At 38.9% G+C, this 18,692-nt stretch overlaps 1 protein-coding gene across 4 annotated transcripts in view; it reads right to left on the bottom strand.

The window, feature by feature from the left end:
* SPIRE1 (spire type actin nucleation factor 1) overlaps positions 1–18,692 on the bottom strand; it is a 128,340-nt gene that overhangs the window by 63,896 nt on the left and 45,752 nt on the right. For all 4 annotated transcript variants that reach the window (XM_066561419.1, XM_066561403.1, XM_066561411.1 and 1 more), the window contains exon 3: positions 9,208–9,441. In XM_066561419.1, coding sequence (XP_066417516.1) covers positions 9,208–9,441 — 234 coding nt within the window. The remainder of the gene's footprint in view (positions 1–9,207; positions 9,442–18,692) is intronic.

Genomic DNA, 18,692 nt, shown 5'->3' with positions numbered 1-18,692 from the left:
GTAGATTCAAAGAATTTATCTCTTGGGACCACTTGATTTAGTTGCACAGACTAGTGTGAGTTATCTGAAAGGCTGCTAGGTTAAAACATTCAAATCATTTTCCACAATTCCGCATACCCAGCCCACGTATGAAGAAGCTTTGGAATGTATGGCCCAAAGTTTGCAGTGAGGCAAACCTGAAACTACATGAGAAGTGCCCTGAAGCCATCATCCAGAAGAATACTGCTTTTGCCATTCTGTTATTTCATTAAAAATATTTACAAATCTATCACTTAAAACACACTCAGGGCCATGCATCCTGCAGACGATAATGTTTTGAAAGCTACCTCTCAGGAGTGCTTCAGTTACAATACTATTTAAAGATGTTGGAAGTAAATGTTTTAAACAAAAAACCTACTGTAAAAAACCTTTTACTAAAAAATGCAAAACATGCTCTGTCTTCAGACCAATCTTTGGGATAAATATGATATCCTGCCTTTTAGATGTGAATCTTCAGGGGTCAGCACAATCTAGCAGACACTGTTTATTTCTTCGTATCAAATGGCCTTATCTCACTTAAATATTTTTCTAAAATACAGCATGCAACAGTACCCTACGCAAAAGGGAGCAGAAAATAGTATAATGGGAGCACAGTAGTCAAAAGCATACAAAAAAAATACATAGATAAAAGAAAGTGATTATTATTTTGGACAATTAATGGTATTTTTAAATCAATTCTATGACCTTTCCTCCAAATGCTTAATTTATTTTTATACTGTTACTGGCACTGAAATAAATGCGCCAAAAGAAATTTTGCCTCAAGCCCAAGGCTCCCTCTTGAATAATTCAAAAGCAAGAAGATCACAGTGGCTTAATTAAAGGGCCCTCCCTCAGTTTCTTTATTTTTCTCATGTTGCTGTTACAGGACAATATGCCTCTGTAAGGAGTTAATTTTGTAGCACCTATCCTGCTTCTATTTTCTTTGCCAATGCAATTATACCATTATAAGTGACTCTGGACTAGCAACATTGACAACTGAAATGCACATTGTTTTTCCATAGTTGCTATCAGCAAGATAAACTTAGCACACTCATATTCAGTGATTTACTTCCAGGCAAGAACTAGAAAAGGCAAAACTTCCACAGCCACTTTTCCTCTTAAACTTTCTCCTGAATAGGCTGATGAATTGTGATGCTCTAACACCTCAGAGAATTAGGGTCTCCACAATTTATACAGGACCAGTACTCATAGACTCTGTCATTGGACCTTTTCTTTCACCCTGGAAGGTGTAACATATTTTACCCCAGCTAAATCAGTCAGACTAATGAAGTTCTCCTCACCCCACAAGTCCTGCTTCTCTCATACCTGTAGAGCACTAGAGCTACAAGAACACCCACAGTGCCTATTTCAAATGAGCTGCAGATGCACAACATAAAAACTGCAGAAATAAGTTCATCTGCTGTTTTGAACATGGTCAGTGAGTACAGTCACTGGGAATCAGCAGCACACAATACTACACGAGAAAACTGCCCATCAGTTTTGCATGTCACCATTAGTTTATCTGTCTACTGAAACATGTATCCCACACATGATGTAAGTAATACAGGGTGTCCTGGGAAGCTACACTGGAAATCCCTCATGGGTTATCCCTTGTGGGATGCTGGCATTACATGGAATATAAATCAAACACTTGCACCTTACAGGCATGATAGAAGATGTCACGTGAGCCTGTGTAAGAATGGCCTTCACTTTTAAAGTAGCTAAAGGAGCCTGCAGAGATAAAAAGCTGCCAGCAACACCACAAACATCCAAGCCTACATGGGTAGAAAGGATTCTGACAAGATGAACCTTGGCCAAATCCTAACGTAAGACAAGCTGCTGTCCTGGCTAATTTTTCTGAGCAGATCTACTGCCTTTACCAGGCTGACAGCAAATCTGAAAAACCCATCACAGCCTTCTGTGCACTTAGCAGTTTTAACACCTGGAGAAGAGGGGAGGTTGAGAGTTGGAGAGGGAGACTCAGGCAGATCCCTCCAGCTTTGGCCAGGTCAGGCAGCACTGCTTTGCTGAGTGCTGCAGTTAATCTGCAGGGCAGAGAAGATATGGGTCCTTTTTGTAATTGTGGCTCTGTTCTTTTCCTACTTTGTTTTGGGTCTCTACAGCTTTACTGTGTTAATTGACCATTACCCTGATTTCCAGTCATTACTTAGAACTTCAAATTAATCTGATCAAACAGAACATACTTTGTGAGAGTAAACACTCATTGATCTACTTTAGTCTCCAGGGTATATTTTAGGCAGCACAGGCTCACACAGATTCTTTGATACTTCAGATGTATTCTTTCTTACAGAATGCTTTTCATGTTTTCAAACTTGTATTTTTTATGGAATAACTGAAGCTCTATCATGACAAATTCTGCCTTTTATGCATTATGGGCCACCATTACCACCAAAGAATCCTTCCACCTGCACTAAAGTATGGAACTTTATTTTTACCCTTGTATAAATTATTTATAATAATTACAGCATAAAAAAGACAGAGGGAAAAAGTCCCTGCCCTACTGTGCCTCTTTTAGATGCATAAGGGCCCACACACAAATTTCAGGTGTATTCTAACCTCCCCATAAAAATAATCTGAACACCCCATCTGTGTTTCCTGTTTTTGTTGGACAACTCCTTGGATTCCTCAGACTATTTTAGACCTTAGACAGGTTATACCAGTATAATTAAGTGAATTATGGGTACAGGGTTTTTAAACCAGTGTAAATGTGCTACTGTGAGCCATAAATCATTGCAGAAAAGGTCATTTGGTTGTGTCTCCCAGCCTGGAGTAAGACACTCCAATCTATCTAAGCCCATACTGATGGAAGGAATGTTTCCAATAATAATTAAAGTAAGGAAGACAAAAAGTTGTTTTTAAATGAAAGAGCAAGGTCTTGAGGGACAACTTCCTTGCAAGTACATCAGGTAGAAGCCCTTTATATCAAAGCCCTATTATTATTGTTAAATACTTTTATTTTAATACCAGCACATGGAGATATTGCTCATACATTAAAAACACTCAAACATGCAGAGACACTCCTGCTTAATTTTGCACAGTCTGTCCTCAGCTCAGCTCTGTGGGCCTGCACAGCACAGGACTTCCAACACGGGCTCTGGCCGTGACTCAGCCAGGAGCACTGTTTACTCTGAACCTGCACAATTGTGTTTGTAGATGAAGGAACTGATTAAAGGACAAAGGCAAACAAATAAACTTTTGGGATGCTTTGACAACACATAGGTGACAAAGGTCCCAGCAAAGGTGACAGCACAGACATGAGAAACACACTGTTTTGAATGAATAGCCATGATGCACGAGGCTTGCCTGGACAAGAGAAAAGCAGCAGGTTTACTGCATTTCTAAGACAATTCCCAGTTCTCTCAAAGCACAGTGAAAGAATAAGAAAAGGCCTGTGGATGGGTCCTATTCAGCCAAGATCCATCTATTCCTTTGCTAGTCCAATCTCAGTGATTGTTTTGTAGGAGTCCCAAAGGGAATGGTTGAGCACATGCTCACCTCCTGAGCATAGGAGATGAGCCCTGGTCCTTGTGACTTCACTGCTGAACTCAGAGCTCCCACTTCTGTCAATGCAGCAGAGAGAAAGGGTGGCCAGGAGGTGTGCTGACACAAGCTGTCTACCTGGTCAGAGCAGCACCACAAAACTGCACCTTCAGAGGCCCACACTGCCCAGGGGCATCCACTCAACGGTGTCCTGCCATTGCAGTGTGAGATGGGGCTGTGTTTACAAAGTCACTCTGGGAGATTTTGGGGTTTCTTTCTAGCTGACAGTCCCCAAAGAGTTAAACTGCAAAAAAGGAACAGCCAAAGGAGAACCTGCCTTCCTCAGAACTTAAGAGGTACACAAACTAGATGGCTGCACTTTCAGAGACCCAAACAGATGGGACAGGAGGTTTCCCAATATAACAAAGGAGGTCTCAGACAGCCGGTCTATGTGACTGAAGATCCCCAAGTGGAATATGATAAATTTTTGTTCAAGCCAGCAAGTACTGTGAGAAAAAAAAGTGAAGAGAACTGAGGACTTCCAACCCACTGTAATTTCAATGCCTCTCCATGCACATGAGACAAAAATAATGTTTTTCTAAAATGAGATCCACTGAGATAAAGACTAGCGCATAAACATGTGAGTACAGAATTCAAGAGAAAGAAAAAGGATCAATTGTTGTCTTTTTTGAGCATTTTCACAAATGGCCAACGTTGCTGCATTCCTTTTTAATATAAAATGAATTGGCAACATCTGGGACTTTACCATCTCAGTAAGTTTCCAACTCATCAGCATCTTCACACAGAGTTACAGCATACACTGCAAGTTGCTTGTTTGGAAATGAAGCATAAATTTCAGGCTCATACAAAAATGCTTAGGCCAGCCCAGCCTTAAACTGAATTACACTCACAGAAAGCTGCACCTTACTAAGCTTGTACTGGACAAAATTATGGGGTTTTGAATTCCTTTACATGAACTCTTTAACTGTCTGTCATAAACAAATACCCTGACTTGTTTTTAACTGCATTTTCTGGTTCCTCTCTGACAGGTTCCCATATTATACTTACGTGGGGTCACAGCATCTATATGATAATAGTCCTCAGACTCAGAAGGGAGTCTCCAAAATACTTAGATCTAAATGTAGATCTTCTTATCCTGCCTATAATTGCAGTGAGACAGGACATATTTTTCTTTTCCCCTATAATCCTACAGATGCCATTGATGGTAGATCTGTTCTACTATCAGAGCACTCAAAATAAAACAGAGGCAGATCAATATCACCACTGTAAATTTCAGCCATACCCTTGAACTACCAAGACATATGAGTCACCTAGACATCCAAGTTTTTCATCTCATCACCATGCCAATGATTAAAACTGAAATGGGAGAGACGGAGTGTTTGAGGTTGAGAGAAACAATTTATTCTTCCTCTTTGCAAAGCACAAACATAATTTTTTACCAATAAAAATATTACAAACTGCATCCTTGTTTACATTTCTTATAGCGAGAAAACACAATACTGAGTATGCTGCTCTGAAAAAAAATTTCATGCAAATTAAGTCAGCATGGAGATTTTCTATGTATGAGTTTTGTTTACGATGGGACCTGGGCCACTAATTCACCTTTGTGAAGCAGCACTTGCATGACAGTTAATTTTTGGTCAGAACTAACAAACACTATTACTGAACTTCTTACAAGCAATTAGGAAAGACCTGGGACCCAAAGCCATCGAGCACCAGAGACCATCCACCTGCATTTGTGTCCTAGACAAGAAGGTGTGGCTTAGCTACAGATATTAAAACCTGAGTTAACTTTTGGGATGAAAGGTGAACATAAGAAAGAGAAACATACTGGTTCAGGAAGGGTGCTGTCTTCTTTCTGTACCTTCTACAAGACCTGCAGAAAAAGGCAGCAAGGCAGTGACAAAGGTTAGTGCTGTGACTTGCAGGCACAACTGACAACACCTCTACAACACCTCTGCTCTGCAGAAGGGCTGAGGCAGTCTAGTACTGGCAGTGGTCATTTGGCTACAATGATGTTCAAATCTGGAAGAAATGACAGGCTAGGATGGCAGTTCAGCCCAGCAAATACCAGCACAGAATAAAACCTGCTATCAAAGCCTTATGAGGTTACCTTTACATGCAGAATTAGAAAGGGGTGTTGACCTAGACTGAAGTATAATACTGTAACTGGGTTTAGGGCTGGGGCTCAAGCCAGCAGATATTGATAAATCGCAGCTTAGAAAGTGCCTCAGGGTTAACAGGAAGATGTTGTTGGTTTAAACCATCTGTCTGCAGAGATCTGTGGGATAAGGAGTGTGATAATGTTAAGATCAGGAGTGGAATTAGGGTTTGAGCATACTCTGGAAGAGGTTGATAAACTACATCATCTTGTCTCAGTATCAGGGAGGGCCCCACGCTGTGATAAAGGTGCCACATGACAGGACTTCCCACACCCTTAGCAAGCCCAGCACTGCCCAGCATGCCAGGCCTTCCCTGTGTATTCTCTGTTGACCAAGGCTTCCCAAGGTGTATGTGTGCTGCCAACCTGTGCTCCTGATCCTGGGATTACTGTACTGTGTACATGCAGAGCCAACCTGGCACTCCCCACACGTACAGATTTATAGAGCACAGTGTGTACACACAGTGGATGGGGTGGGGAGAGGGACTCAAACAAGGAAAGCATCTGTCTGAAAATGTCCAGTCTTTGCTGTCTCCATTTCTCCCTTCTTTTGCAGCAGGGCTGGCAAATCAGAAATATATCAAAGACTAAAAGCCTCTGGTAACCAATGTCTCCTCTCTTCACAGATGCATTTTTAAAAACAGTAGGTCAAGTCTGGGCAGCAGGTTGGTCCTGCCAAGGAAATCAGAACCTAAATCAGCCAAATATACCAAGAAGCAGCACAAAAGCTTGTCTGTGTCTTCCCCACTGGCTTTGCCAATGATAATCTTGGCAGTACTATTTAGTACTTACCCTTTTCCCCGTTCTTGGGAATCAGTGTTTGCCATATTACTCAGCATTTTCCAGGCTAGGGGGAGGGTGCAGGATTGACCTTGCTTACTTCACATTACAGAAAAACCTCACATATCTTAACTACCTCTGTGTTTTTTAATCACAAAATATGCTCACCTAAGTTAGTGATTAATGGTGAAAAGTTCAGTTTTAGTGGCCAGACAAAGACAGTTTTTGGAGGAGGAACCATATAATCACTTTTCAAGGACGAAATAATTTCCAGACCAGAGACTACATAGTTAAAAACCTTAAAAATCAGTATTAGTAGCACACAGGCCATCACTACCATTTTCCAAGCTTGTGATGTAGAGAATGCAGGGGAGGCAAGAACAACAGTTCTCAATTCAATGAGCAAACCTGCTTCAGCATTCACTACAAACTGTGGAGGAAAAAGCTTTGCAGTGAGTCTTGCCAAGAGGATCTTAAAATAATTGAACCTCATGGTCACAAGACCACACATTACTGTTGTGAAACAGTCACTGGGTAAATAAGGGTGTAGCCTCTAACATTTTACCACTGCTGAGGGGGGGGATAAGAGAAAGCCACATGCAGAAGATGGTCTGACCCATAAAAAGGTATTAAGTCAAGAAAAAAAAGATCTTGCAAATTTGCAGTCATGTCAAAATATGGCAGAACAATGCTGCCATTCTAGTCCTCTCAATGCAGTAATAACACTGAGCATGGAATAAAGGTAATTTGCAGAGTTAAGCCTGCAGCACATAATTAAGGCAAAAATAACAACAGAAATAAAAGAGAATTCCAAGGGATGTAGGAGTAAAAGTCAGGATGATGTACAAATGACAGCTGACCAGTTCACTAAGATGAAGTCACAGAAGCAGTACATGTCCAGGATGATATAAAACTATTAACAAAATATGATGAAGAAATTTAAGGTAAGATGCTGATTTTAAAACATAGAAACAGGCAGATAGCTCAAACTAGCAGAGATATTAACAAAGCCAAATGAAAAGGCCTTAACCATTGAAACCTGCTGAATTTTCTTATCGCTTTTGATTTCAGGGATGTCTACACCAGTGTACCTAAAGGAGTTCAGCAAAGTTTTCCTAATTTATCTTTTATTGTTTGCAGAAATCAAGTAAAGAACTTGCAAAACAATCACTTCCACAAAGCCACTGTCTTAGCTCTGTGTATACAAAGGTCTTGTCTGCCTCTGCACTAAGTGAAACTTTCACTTATCAATCTTATCAAAACATTTATCAAAAACTTCAGCTGTCACCAATTCACAGCATTTTGCCAAACTCAGGGAAAAAGAGGAATGTATCCCATCAATCTTCTAAATTTCCTCAAGAATGTCTGGAGCAGCTTGCATGGGGGCTTAGCAGGGTGCAACTGCCCCCTCTGGGTGTCAGGGAGAGGCAGAGGGACGAGAGAGCAAAGCACCTGCTTGCAGCAACTCAGCAAGGCTGGCAGGGGCAGGGGTTGAAGGGCAGAGCACTTCAGCCAGCCAGGCCCTCCCCATCACAGGGAGCAAAGGAACATTTCCTTCATTTCTCCCTCTTGCCTCTGCTTTTCTAAGGGAGGGTGGAAAAACAAAGGCATTAAGCATTAATCATTACTTCTGATGCAAGGAGGATGCAAAAGCATCTTAAAGTTACTCCCTCTCCAGTTTCCGAAGAGTTTCTCTCTACTGTTAACCCAGCAGAACTGAAGCATTTTAGTGGGGTGTCTTTCTTGTGTCAGTGTGTTCTGATGGGCTATTTGGGACATTCCTCTAGTCTCAGCTTCCACCATGACACTTAATTTATGTGGTGCACTAAGCTCCTGGTCCTTAGATATGACTTGCATTTATGAAGAAGCACTATAAATGGCTCAGTCCTCAGGTAGAAGTTAGCATAATGTTTTCCAACCTATATTAATATCAGATTATTTATAAGTTAAACCAATTATGCTATTTTTTTTCAACCACGCTTATTAATACCTCTGTCTGTAATAAGAGCTCACTGGGCTCTAAAACATGCACACATTACTCAGTAGAAAACAGAAGGTAATACTTTTAAATGATTATTCACAGTCACCTAGATAACATTAAAGAACTTGTCACAATTAATATTCATAAGCTGTATTTCTGAATATCACAACTCAGGTCAAGAACTGCAGCCATAATGATCACACATTAAAGAACTTGTCACAATTAAAATTCATAAGCTGTATTTCTGAATATCACAACTCAGGTCAAGAACTGCAGCCATAATGATCACCAGTGAAATACTGTGTTCTGACTCACTCCATCCAAATAAGCTATGGTACAAAACCATTGCTGTGCTTCAGGAGGGGAGGGTGCCAAGTGAAGGAACTGATAAGAAATAATTACCCTAATAACCTGCTAATGAAAAGGTGAATTAATTGAAACACACCATGAAGTATCCAAGAGTACACAAAGTAATTCAACACATGTTTACACTGCAAGGCTGACTATCCAGTGCAGGGATTAAATCAGATTGTGATGTTAATGGCACATCCAATGCTAAAGTTGATAATGGATTTTCTGTTGCCTACTGTCAAGCTTGAAATAATGCTGCATGTCATTTTCACAAACAAACCTTATAAAAGGACCAGGGAAATCAGAAAATGACACAGCCAGTATCACACAGAATAATAATGCAGAAAAGTTTTCTCATTGACAGAACTATCATATAAACTGCCCACTACTGTACCTTCATGACATCTTTATAGGAGTGAATGGCCTCAACTTCTTCTTTGTCATCATCCTCATCCTCCACTCCTTCATCCAGAGCATCATATCCTTCATCCCTACTCCCATCTGTTTCTGTGGCATTAGTCATGTAGTCAATAAGCTGCTCCAGTGGAGGACTTAATTCCCTCTCTTCATTTTCCTTCAAACCATAGTCCAGGGCTTTATATATAATAATCCCTAGTGATTCAATAACCTGTAAAAACAAAGAAGAAATATATATTAATGCCATTCACATGAACGAAGAGGTCAAGTGAGGAACAACCTTTTCTGGTGTTTGTATAACAGACCCAGCAACTGAGAGGGCAATAACCATCAAAATCTAAGAGAAAAATGATCCGCTAATACCTATAGTAGCACTTGAGTAGGCACTTAAGTAATACAGCATAGAACAAGCAAGAGCAACTAATATCACATACCTACAGCTTTCTTATTTCAATATTTGAAATAAAAATTCATAATTTAAAAACAAAACAGGACCTTTTAAGGTTATTTTCCCTTTTTCCTTCTGATACTGCAAACCTCAAAGTAACATTACTCTACTTTTTAAGACTATATTGCGCACACATAATTTTTTTGTGGGGCAGGTAGGAAGAAATTCAAAGAAAGAATAAACTAACATGAGATGCCTTCTTTCTCTCACAGCTTAATGACACTTGGAAACTGCCCTTCAGTTTGTGCCTCTTCATTGATCTGAGAGGTGTCTGGACACAGCTGAGGATGTCCCAGCATTACTCACTGAGCACAGGGACAACAGCCCACAAGGACTCCTTTGCCTGTTGCACAGCTGTGGAGGCACACATTTGCCACTGAAACTGCCAACAACTGTATTCCATAGTGATGAGGTTGTACCTCAATTTTTCATTGAATTGAGGCTTCTTATTTGTGCCCTGTCAAGAGCAAAGCAAACCAATGACCTCTTACTCAGTGTGAGCTAGGAAAAGATTGTCCTGAACATCCCGCAATGATAAATGCACATTTTCTCTCTTGACATTAGTTATTTTCCTTATGAGCACTATCAAAGCCTCTGGAATGTTAAAGTTGTAAATAATGGCATTTCAAACAGGAGTTTGAAAATGGGTATTAATGAAGAGGGAAGGGAAAATGGGATTGCAATAGCAAACCACAAGAAGGTAATGTCATTGCTGGGAGATCCTTGTCTGACAATGGAAGTAGGACTGGAGTTATTGCATGTAATCTCTGATCTTCCTTGTGTGTTGGGACAGATAGCATGTCACACAAATTAGCAGACTCCAGTGTAGGAGTAGTTGGCACAGCAGCAACTTTAATAACAGGAGCATTTCTAAATATACCAAACCTTGTCATCAAATGACATTTTCTCTAATCTGCCTTTCGGTACAATCCTGGTCAACACACTTTTTACTGCAGAGTTTTGAAATTCTTTTTCAGGAAATAGGACAACACAATGGGATTCTTAAGACATTAATTTTTATTCTAGTTGCTTACTTATTTCAGCACAACAAAGTATTTTTGGTCTGAGAGGCTGGAGGTTAGCAAAGACTTAAAATCGTTTCCCATTAGTTTATTTAGACAGACGATTTAATGACTGCTGTAGTCTGACAGCTTTACACTTGTGTACTTCATTCCTCTGCTGGGATTACTTTACAGTGCAAATTCACTTTGCAAGACAGTGGCTAATAAACAAAAAACAAATTAAAACCCCAATATATAAAACACTTTATTTTATAATTTATTTCCAATAATTTTGTTAACTTTGTTCAATAAAAACATTTTGCACATGCTAAACCCTTGAAATATGTTTATACATATTTATGTTAAAATGCAGCTAGGGAAAGTGATTAGGCAAATTAGTGAAGAAGAAAAACCTGTATGTGTTTTTTTCAGTTCAAAGAACAGCTTCTGTCTTGGGGAGTGCTATTGAGACAGGAAGGTATGTCAGGGAAGCATCACTGCTTTCTTGCTCTGCTCTCGTACCCTTCCCCTGACTTCTGTCACGACTCACTCTGGAGACAGGACACTGCACCATACAGATCTTAAAAAAGCTCTAAAATATTAAACTTGTATTTGTAGTATATCTTGCTCACTTTTTAAGGAAGCTGTTTTGCAGTAACTGTCTTGTAAAACTTGTATTGTTAAAAAAAATAAACTGAAAATGTGGAATCACACAAAGTAAAATATATTAATTCCAGCAGTAGACATGTGTTTCCTGTAACTCAGGTGCTGAGTACAATCCCAACATACACCCCTTCAGCAACTGAAAGGGAACAAAGAATAGCAGTTTGAAGGAAACTGACATCAAAATGAAGTATAACTGAATAATCATTTTGATATGTTGAGCACCTGGGAATAAACACAAAGTGAGTAATTTCTAACTTTAACAAAAGGTACATTTGAAAGAGCTTAGCATACATGAAGACTGAAATGTCCAGATCAGATGCAAAGAAAATTATGTCTTGTGTCATGCAGTGATGGCTGCTGAACACAGCTTCTGGATTTTGCTACCAAAACTTAAAAAAAGTAGAAGAGGGAATGGATAAAGAAAGTGCACTCTCTCTGCCTTCTTCTGTTTGGGAAGAGGATTAAGGTATCCAAAAGCACTGTGGCTAAAACTGGATGATAGCTGCTGCTTTCTTTGATGTACCAGCAGTGGGCTTCTGCAGCTCAGGAATATGGTTTGTGCATTTTTATGTGCTATGAACTCATTTCGTAATGCATGCAAAGCTGACACAAGAGAAAAGCCTGTAACAGCAGCACCAAGTCAGAGCTGCAGTTCAGTCTCTCAGCTCCTTAGTTTAGGACGTGCAATCAAAGCCATATTTACTCATTGTCTGTATCACAGATTCTGCTTGCTGAAAGACAAAACAGCAAACAACTTAACTAAGTAACTTTGCTTTGACTTGCATTGAAACTGAAACGTTCAGTGCTTCCAGGAGTATCAGTTTACCAAGGATCCTGTAAACTACACAATTGCCATACAACTATCAAACAAAAGTCACAGAATTGTCAATGCTTCTTCCCATGGATAAAACTACTGATGCAATTTCATACAAAAAAACCTTTTAGGTCTATATAACTAGAAGCAAAGTATACAAGTCAACTGATTGCTGCTTCAGTGCATGTGTGCTGTCACTTTACCTGTAATACAAATCAAATAAAAACAGAAAAAAAAAAAAAGGAAAACCTTTTCACAGCTAACTGGATGAATTGATAAATAAGAGGGATTTTTGAGTTGGATAATCAGGGACTGTCACTTTTAAAATTTTTTTTAAAGCATAAATTATTTACAAAGAAATCACATGTTCTAAACCCTACTGTTGGCCAATTTAGCAGAAAATAAAAACCTCTGGCACCTAGCAAGTGACAAGCACCGATACAGTCTTCAATTATAAGTGAAAACAGATATATATGAGAAAAACAAGGGTAAAAATGGACCTAGCAAAGCTTTTTTAAACCACAAAGTTGCACATTTACACCCCAAAACAACTGCATAACACTGAAATAAGTGTCATTAGTAACACTAAATAATGCTGCTTAACTCAGGTAAAAAAAAAAAAAAAAGAAACCTTGAATTTTAGAACACATTTGCTCCTGATTGATTTAAATTTCAGCAAAGACCTGACCTCTGGAAATCAATCAGCAGATAAATAAATTTTAAAAATAAACAAGGAAGCCTGTATTATTAAGCTTTACACCTTCTCATCAAGTTCTTTTGGAAGTCATGGCTTCAGACCAAAGAAAACCCCAACATACAAACATTTCCCACATTTTGAACTTGTACTTTGCTGTGCTGAAATCATTAGTGAAAGGGCAACTTTGTCCCACTGTGAGCATTCCTGCAGTTTCTACACCAGTCTGGACTCATGCAGTGTTTTTATAATAGACTGTGATAAAGTTGCTGGAACACTTTGACTTCAAAAACAATGTAAAAACAACATCCACACACTCCTTTTACACACATGGCAAAAACAAAACCCAAATTATTTCGTTTCTTTTCATGCACAAACACTGCCCATATTTCCATTCCATATACCTTCCTCCAACACCTTAAGGAATGCCTCTTGGACAGGGGTTCATCAGTGTTTTAGGTTTTCAATATGACCCAAATTAGACTCTTCCAATGAACTCTGCCAGTTTAACATTCTTGAGCTCTTCAAATATACAGCCTTTGTACAGGAACCAAAGAGGTTTGACACTTGCAAAAGTGCAATTATTGCAAGTACTTCACTTTGAGAAAAAGCCTATTTTCCCCTCAACATACACATCTCCCTGAACAGGCAGAATCCACATCTCACAGCACACACAATGGGGCACTGTCTGACCTTTCATCCCCTCCTAGGCCTGCCTCAATTTTTAAACACACAAAGCCCAAAGACAGGCTTGTACTTAGAGCAGCAAAGGGCTGTTTTCAGCTCAAATGCCTGTCCCTCCCTAAAGTTCTCCCTTGGTCAAAAGCCACTTAGGTGGCTTTTTTTAGGTCCCTAAACTTATCATCCCTAAAGATGCTGTGAAGCTCCAGCTCCTAAAGTGAGTTAACTAACTTTGAACTTTCCCACGGGGACCTCAGGTATGGCCACCAGCCACAGCAAAATTTGCATTACTACTGCACTTTTATGAATTCCAATAGTTTTTTATTAAAAATATGCAGTACAATAATTATTTTTAAGTGCTTCCATATTTTACCCAGATCTCCAACACACTTAATGAAGGAGAATCATTCTGCCTCATGGTGAGAGTGCTCAGAGTTCAGGACTGGCACTCCTTAGCGCAAAGCTCCTCTCCACCACCAACTCTGCTATGTAAAAACTAACCTGTCCTAATGCTGACTTTCAATTAGCCTGCCAGGAGCTCCACACCATGCTTCTGACACCATAACATGCTGTATAAACATAGACACAGACACCCTTGAAGTCAAGAGTTAGGTATCTTAAATTATCTGTGACATATTAGAAGACAAACACACACAAGTTTTTGTGCTCAATTTCTGCAATATGGTCCAAAGAACTGGCATGTTAAAATCTTATGCAAAACCAACTTGATCCTCTCTAGCTGGATGACAGAGGGTGAAAGCTTTTGCTCTGGCTCTCATTTCCATTTATAACAAAGTAATTTGTTGTTTCTTCAGCATTCAATTCTGGAACTGAAAAACACCAGGGTTTTAGGAAAGGTGAACAAATAAATGAGTTAGCATAACCCCATGCACATTTTTTTTGGTTATTTAGCTCATCCTGAGGTGCCCTACATAACTCTCAGGAGCACCTTGTGGAAAAACATGTCCAAATAGGACACTACCAGAGATGTGCTACTGTCACTGCACACCATAGGTACATTAATGTAGTTTTCACCAGAGCATTCCCAAGTGGAAATGGGGTAGCATTACCCAGGTTTTAATGGCAGGGGACACTGCTAAATTTAAATGCGACCTTCACTAAATTAGAGCAACGTGCAATGGACTGTCAAATGAGAATAGTGAAAAAAATTCCAAGTGCTTCCAGAAAAGCAGCAAGGATCTGGACTACTTCCAATGAATCAAATGAATCATTCATTTCCAAAGAATATAGACATAAGATACAGAATTATTTAATTTCTGTGTGATGTTGGTTTGCTACTGAAATAACAAGGTACTGCTTTCTGCAATATAATGAGCCTTGCTTTTTAAGTCAAAGGAGTAATGAAAGCAAAGAAAAAGAAAATCAGAGTATATCAGGTCTAATAGAAAATAAATATGAGATAAAATTAAATAAATCCTTTTAATTATATTCAGTCTCGTTTAAATATGTTCATAGTTCAGAAAATTTCTCTACCATGTTCAGAAATCTTTTTCAAAATGGTTTTATATCCCGAGTCTTTGAATGCACTAAGTGGGCAGACAGACCTACTTACTGAATTCTTTGTACTATTCAGGTATGTGTTAAAGAGATTCAGTGCAAGAGCTTTTGATCAAAGACACAGAACAAGCCTAAAACACACAAAGGGGATACTAGCTTTTTTTTGTTTTGGTTTATTATTAAGTGAATATGTGAAAACTGAAGCAGTTAAATGTTGTTGGACACAGTTGCCTCTTGGAGTGTAGCAGTAATGTAACTATAAGTTTATTAAGGATCAAGTCTAATACAACTTTTCGACTTATTCAAAAGATCTGATAATTATAAACGTGGTTTTTAGTTGTTAAAGTTGCACTATAGATATTATCTCAGGAGAACTATAATTTATTAGCATAAATGAAAGCAGAATTTTTTTCTATTGTATCAGCCTCAATTTACATTTTATCTACAGTGTTTCATTTTAAACACTGAAACAAAACTGTCAATTTTCTCCTAGCTTTAGTTCAGACATTATAATCCCCAAGATCATGACAAATCATTACTTTGTTACTGCAGACTTTATTCAACCTGAAGGAATTTCACCATAGTGACAGTTCATACCCAGAGAAAAAATAAAAGTTCTCTAATTTAACTGTGGAGACTCTAGCAACGGCTGAAGCCTCAGTAAAAGCATTAAATGCAATAATTAAGTAACCTAGATGGTGAAAGTAATTTGAAAGTTTTGAAATACTCCTCTATTCATATCAGGCTTCAAATACAGGTCATGTTAGCCTGATGCCATTAAATAAGGAGATTTATCCTAAGTTAAAGACAAAAAATCCAATCATGTCACAAACTTCTAGTTCTGTTGTCTTTTTTTAAAATTTTATTTTATAAAACATAGCTAAACATATACATATAGTTTTTTATAGAAATAGAAGGCAATCAGGTGAACATTCCAGGTGAGGAAACAGAAGGGGCAAAGACTTCAGCTGACTTCCTAAAACATAACCAGGCCGCAGAAATGCCAGTGGGTTCAAATTGTGTAAGAGACAGAAATTGCCATTTATCACATCCGCCTTTTGAATAAAGCTTTATCTAGATTACATGAGAGTACCAGATTAACTGCAGCAAAAGATTTTGCAGTGAGGGAGAGAAGTAAGGAGCTCAAGCAGAACTGGTACAAAGGAGAGTGAGACTAGTTCAGTAGCTCTGATGCTGAGAATTCGTGTGTGACTGGTTTAAGTTTGGCTGACATTGCACACCTGCCTATGGTCTGCCAGACAAGATATAGAAGATAGATAATAAAGAGCTTACCAGAGCTTTGATTCAGTTCAATTTATGGTAGTCATGAAGCAATGCAATATCAATGCCACTTTTATTCAAAACATCTACACAGTTTAACTGCTCTACTCAGAGAGTCAGTCTGCATGAATTTTTCAGCCTTCCCAATGGCTTTTATGTCAGCCATTACAGCTGCCTGCTATAGGCTTGGCCCTCATTTAATTAATCCAAAAATTAAAGTGAGTAAACACCTGCTGCAATATAAAATATTTGTTCTCCTCTGAGTTAAGAACTTTCTCACACCTATTTTCACCAAAATTAATGACTACAAAAGCCAAGCAAACAAAATACCAGGACAATGAAAGCCATTCTTTTAAATACAAATTCTCGATTAGTTAAAGTTTTACATTTCCATGTACATGTTAGAAGCTTTCCAGCAGCAGCTCACAACAGACTTTATAAAAGTTAGGCTGGTTTCACCATATTTGTCAGGGCTCTGCCTGCATTTCAAGTGTTTCACAGCTGATGAACTTCGCATAGACAGATGAAGCACCTAACAAGTTTACACAGAGTGGGGAACATGACAACTCTTCTGGTTTGACTTTAGCTTTCCTCAGATCCATCTTCCTCCATTCCTGATAAAGTATGTCTTTCTGCCTCCTAACAGACTTCTCTTGTCAGTCAAATTGTCCTAATTCCAAGATTCCATGCATAAAATCAAATATGTCAAGAAAGAAGCCCAAATGTAACCACTCCACAGGTTCCTTTCAAAGTGATGTGCCACAAAAGCAGGCTGGTATGTGCTGCTCCTTTCTAGTGACTGCAGCACTCATTAACCCCACACAAAGCAAACCTCATTTAACACTGCTTGTCTTGGAGGTACCACATACTCATGGCAAGTCACATAACCACCCACAGGAAGGTGTCCTTTCCATCCATGCCAAAGGAGAAACTTCAAAGATGTCTATGGGATGTTGCATTTATCATGCAGCCACCTAAGACAAACCATGCCCAGCTACCTCCCCTGCCTTGTGGAAGGTCACTCAGCCATACCTAGGCTTCTTTCCTAAAGAAGCTGATGGGAATTCACACATACAGCCTGTGACCAGAAAGGAAAAAAATCTAAGACTCTTACTGAGAGATTTTTGCTAAAAAAATGTAAGGAAACATCATCCTGACATAAGGACATGCCTTGATTATGAAGCATGTGAATTTTCACATAGACTATCATGATAGTCCAAGGAATTACTAATGAGTCAGACACATTAATTATTTAGGTCACATATGATCTCTGAGTAAGTAATGCAAAATATTACTGCAGGCTGACACAGCCTCTGCAAAGCTCCTGATTTTATGAATGTTCTTCCAGGCCCTCTTCCCCACAAAAGCAACATTGGACCAGGCATTTGGATCTCTCAAATATTCATCCAAAACTGAATGCCTAAGTGAACATAAAATATTTGAGTAACAAGCAAGGGGAGCTACTCCAAAATTACCTTCAAGTTCTCATAATGGCCTTATTGGAAAGACTGGTATTTGCTAAAATAGTTCAAAAAAGCACAAGTAGGCACTGTTGATAAATTACCTACCTATAAAAAGACATTAGCTTGACATTCTTTTTTTCAGGTCTGAAATTCTTGCAATCATAGCATGGAAGGCTGACTTACCCTACACCAAAGAGCAACAGAACATGTGGCTGAAACTCAGCAGAAAGCTCAGCACCTGCTCTTAGGGCCACAAAACCTCAGAGAATCCATGTAAGAAATGCCACTCACAGATTTCTATTTCTATTTCCTTCTGAACAATGAAAACACTACAGAAGAAATACATATTAAGACACACCTCTATCACAGGTAAAAGCTATTTATACATAAAGCACACAGTTTATAACCTCAGGCATGAAGTACCTTAGCACAAGATATTCCAGCACCTGCCAGCTGTCAAAGTGCTGAACAGTGACAGTTTATTATCCTTAATGGAACAGCCATATTCCTGGATTACAAATTGCTGAGCATTGTTTCACTGCTCTCTGCCAGTAATGGCAATATCTATGTATGGCAGTACAGTGATGATAACATAGATTTGCCTTCATTCACAGGTCAAAAGTGTTACACCGTTTAAAAAAAAATTCATATGGATTTTATGCTTAGATTTAAAAAACCCCAACCTAACAACAACAAAACCAACCTCCAAAAACTATATCAAAACCAAAGCATTCCTGACTCTGTCTGTCTGCAGAAACCTCCATCACACAGCCAAATTTTCTACAATGCTCAGCACCTGACCTTTGAATAGAATACAGATATTATCCAGATAACTTATTTAGCTGCTTAGGTGGCAGCCAAGTTACTAGGTATCTAACAATTAGTGGAGAGGGATT

Source organism: Molothrus aeneus, chromosome 1 (genome assembly GCF_037042795.1).
Source record: "Molothrus aeneus isolate 106 chromosome 1, BPBGC_Maene_1.0, whole genome shotgun sequence".
Classification (NCBI taxonomy): domain Eukaryota; kingdom Metazoa; phylum Chordata; class Aves; order Passeriformes; family Icteridae; genus Molothrus; species Molothrus aeneus.
The sequence above is the reverse complement of the archived record's forward strand: the minus strand, read 5'-3'. Positions and strand labels throughout refer to the sequence as shown.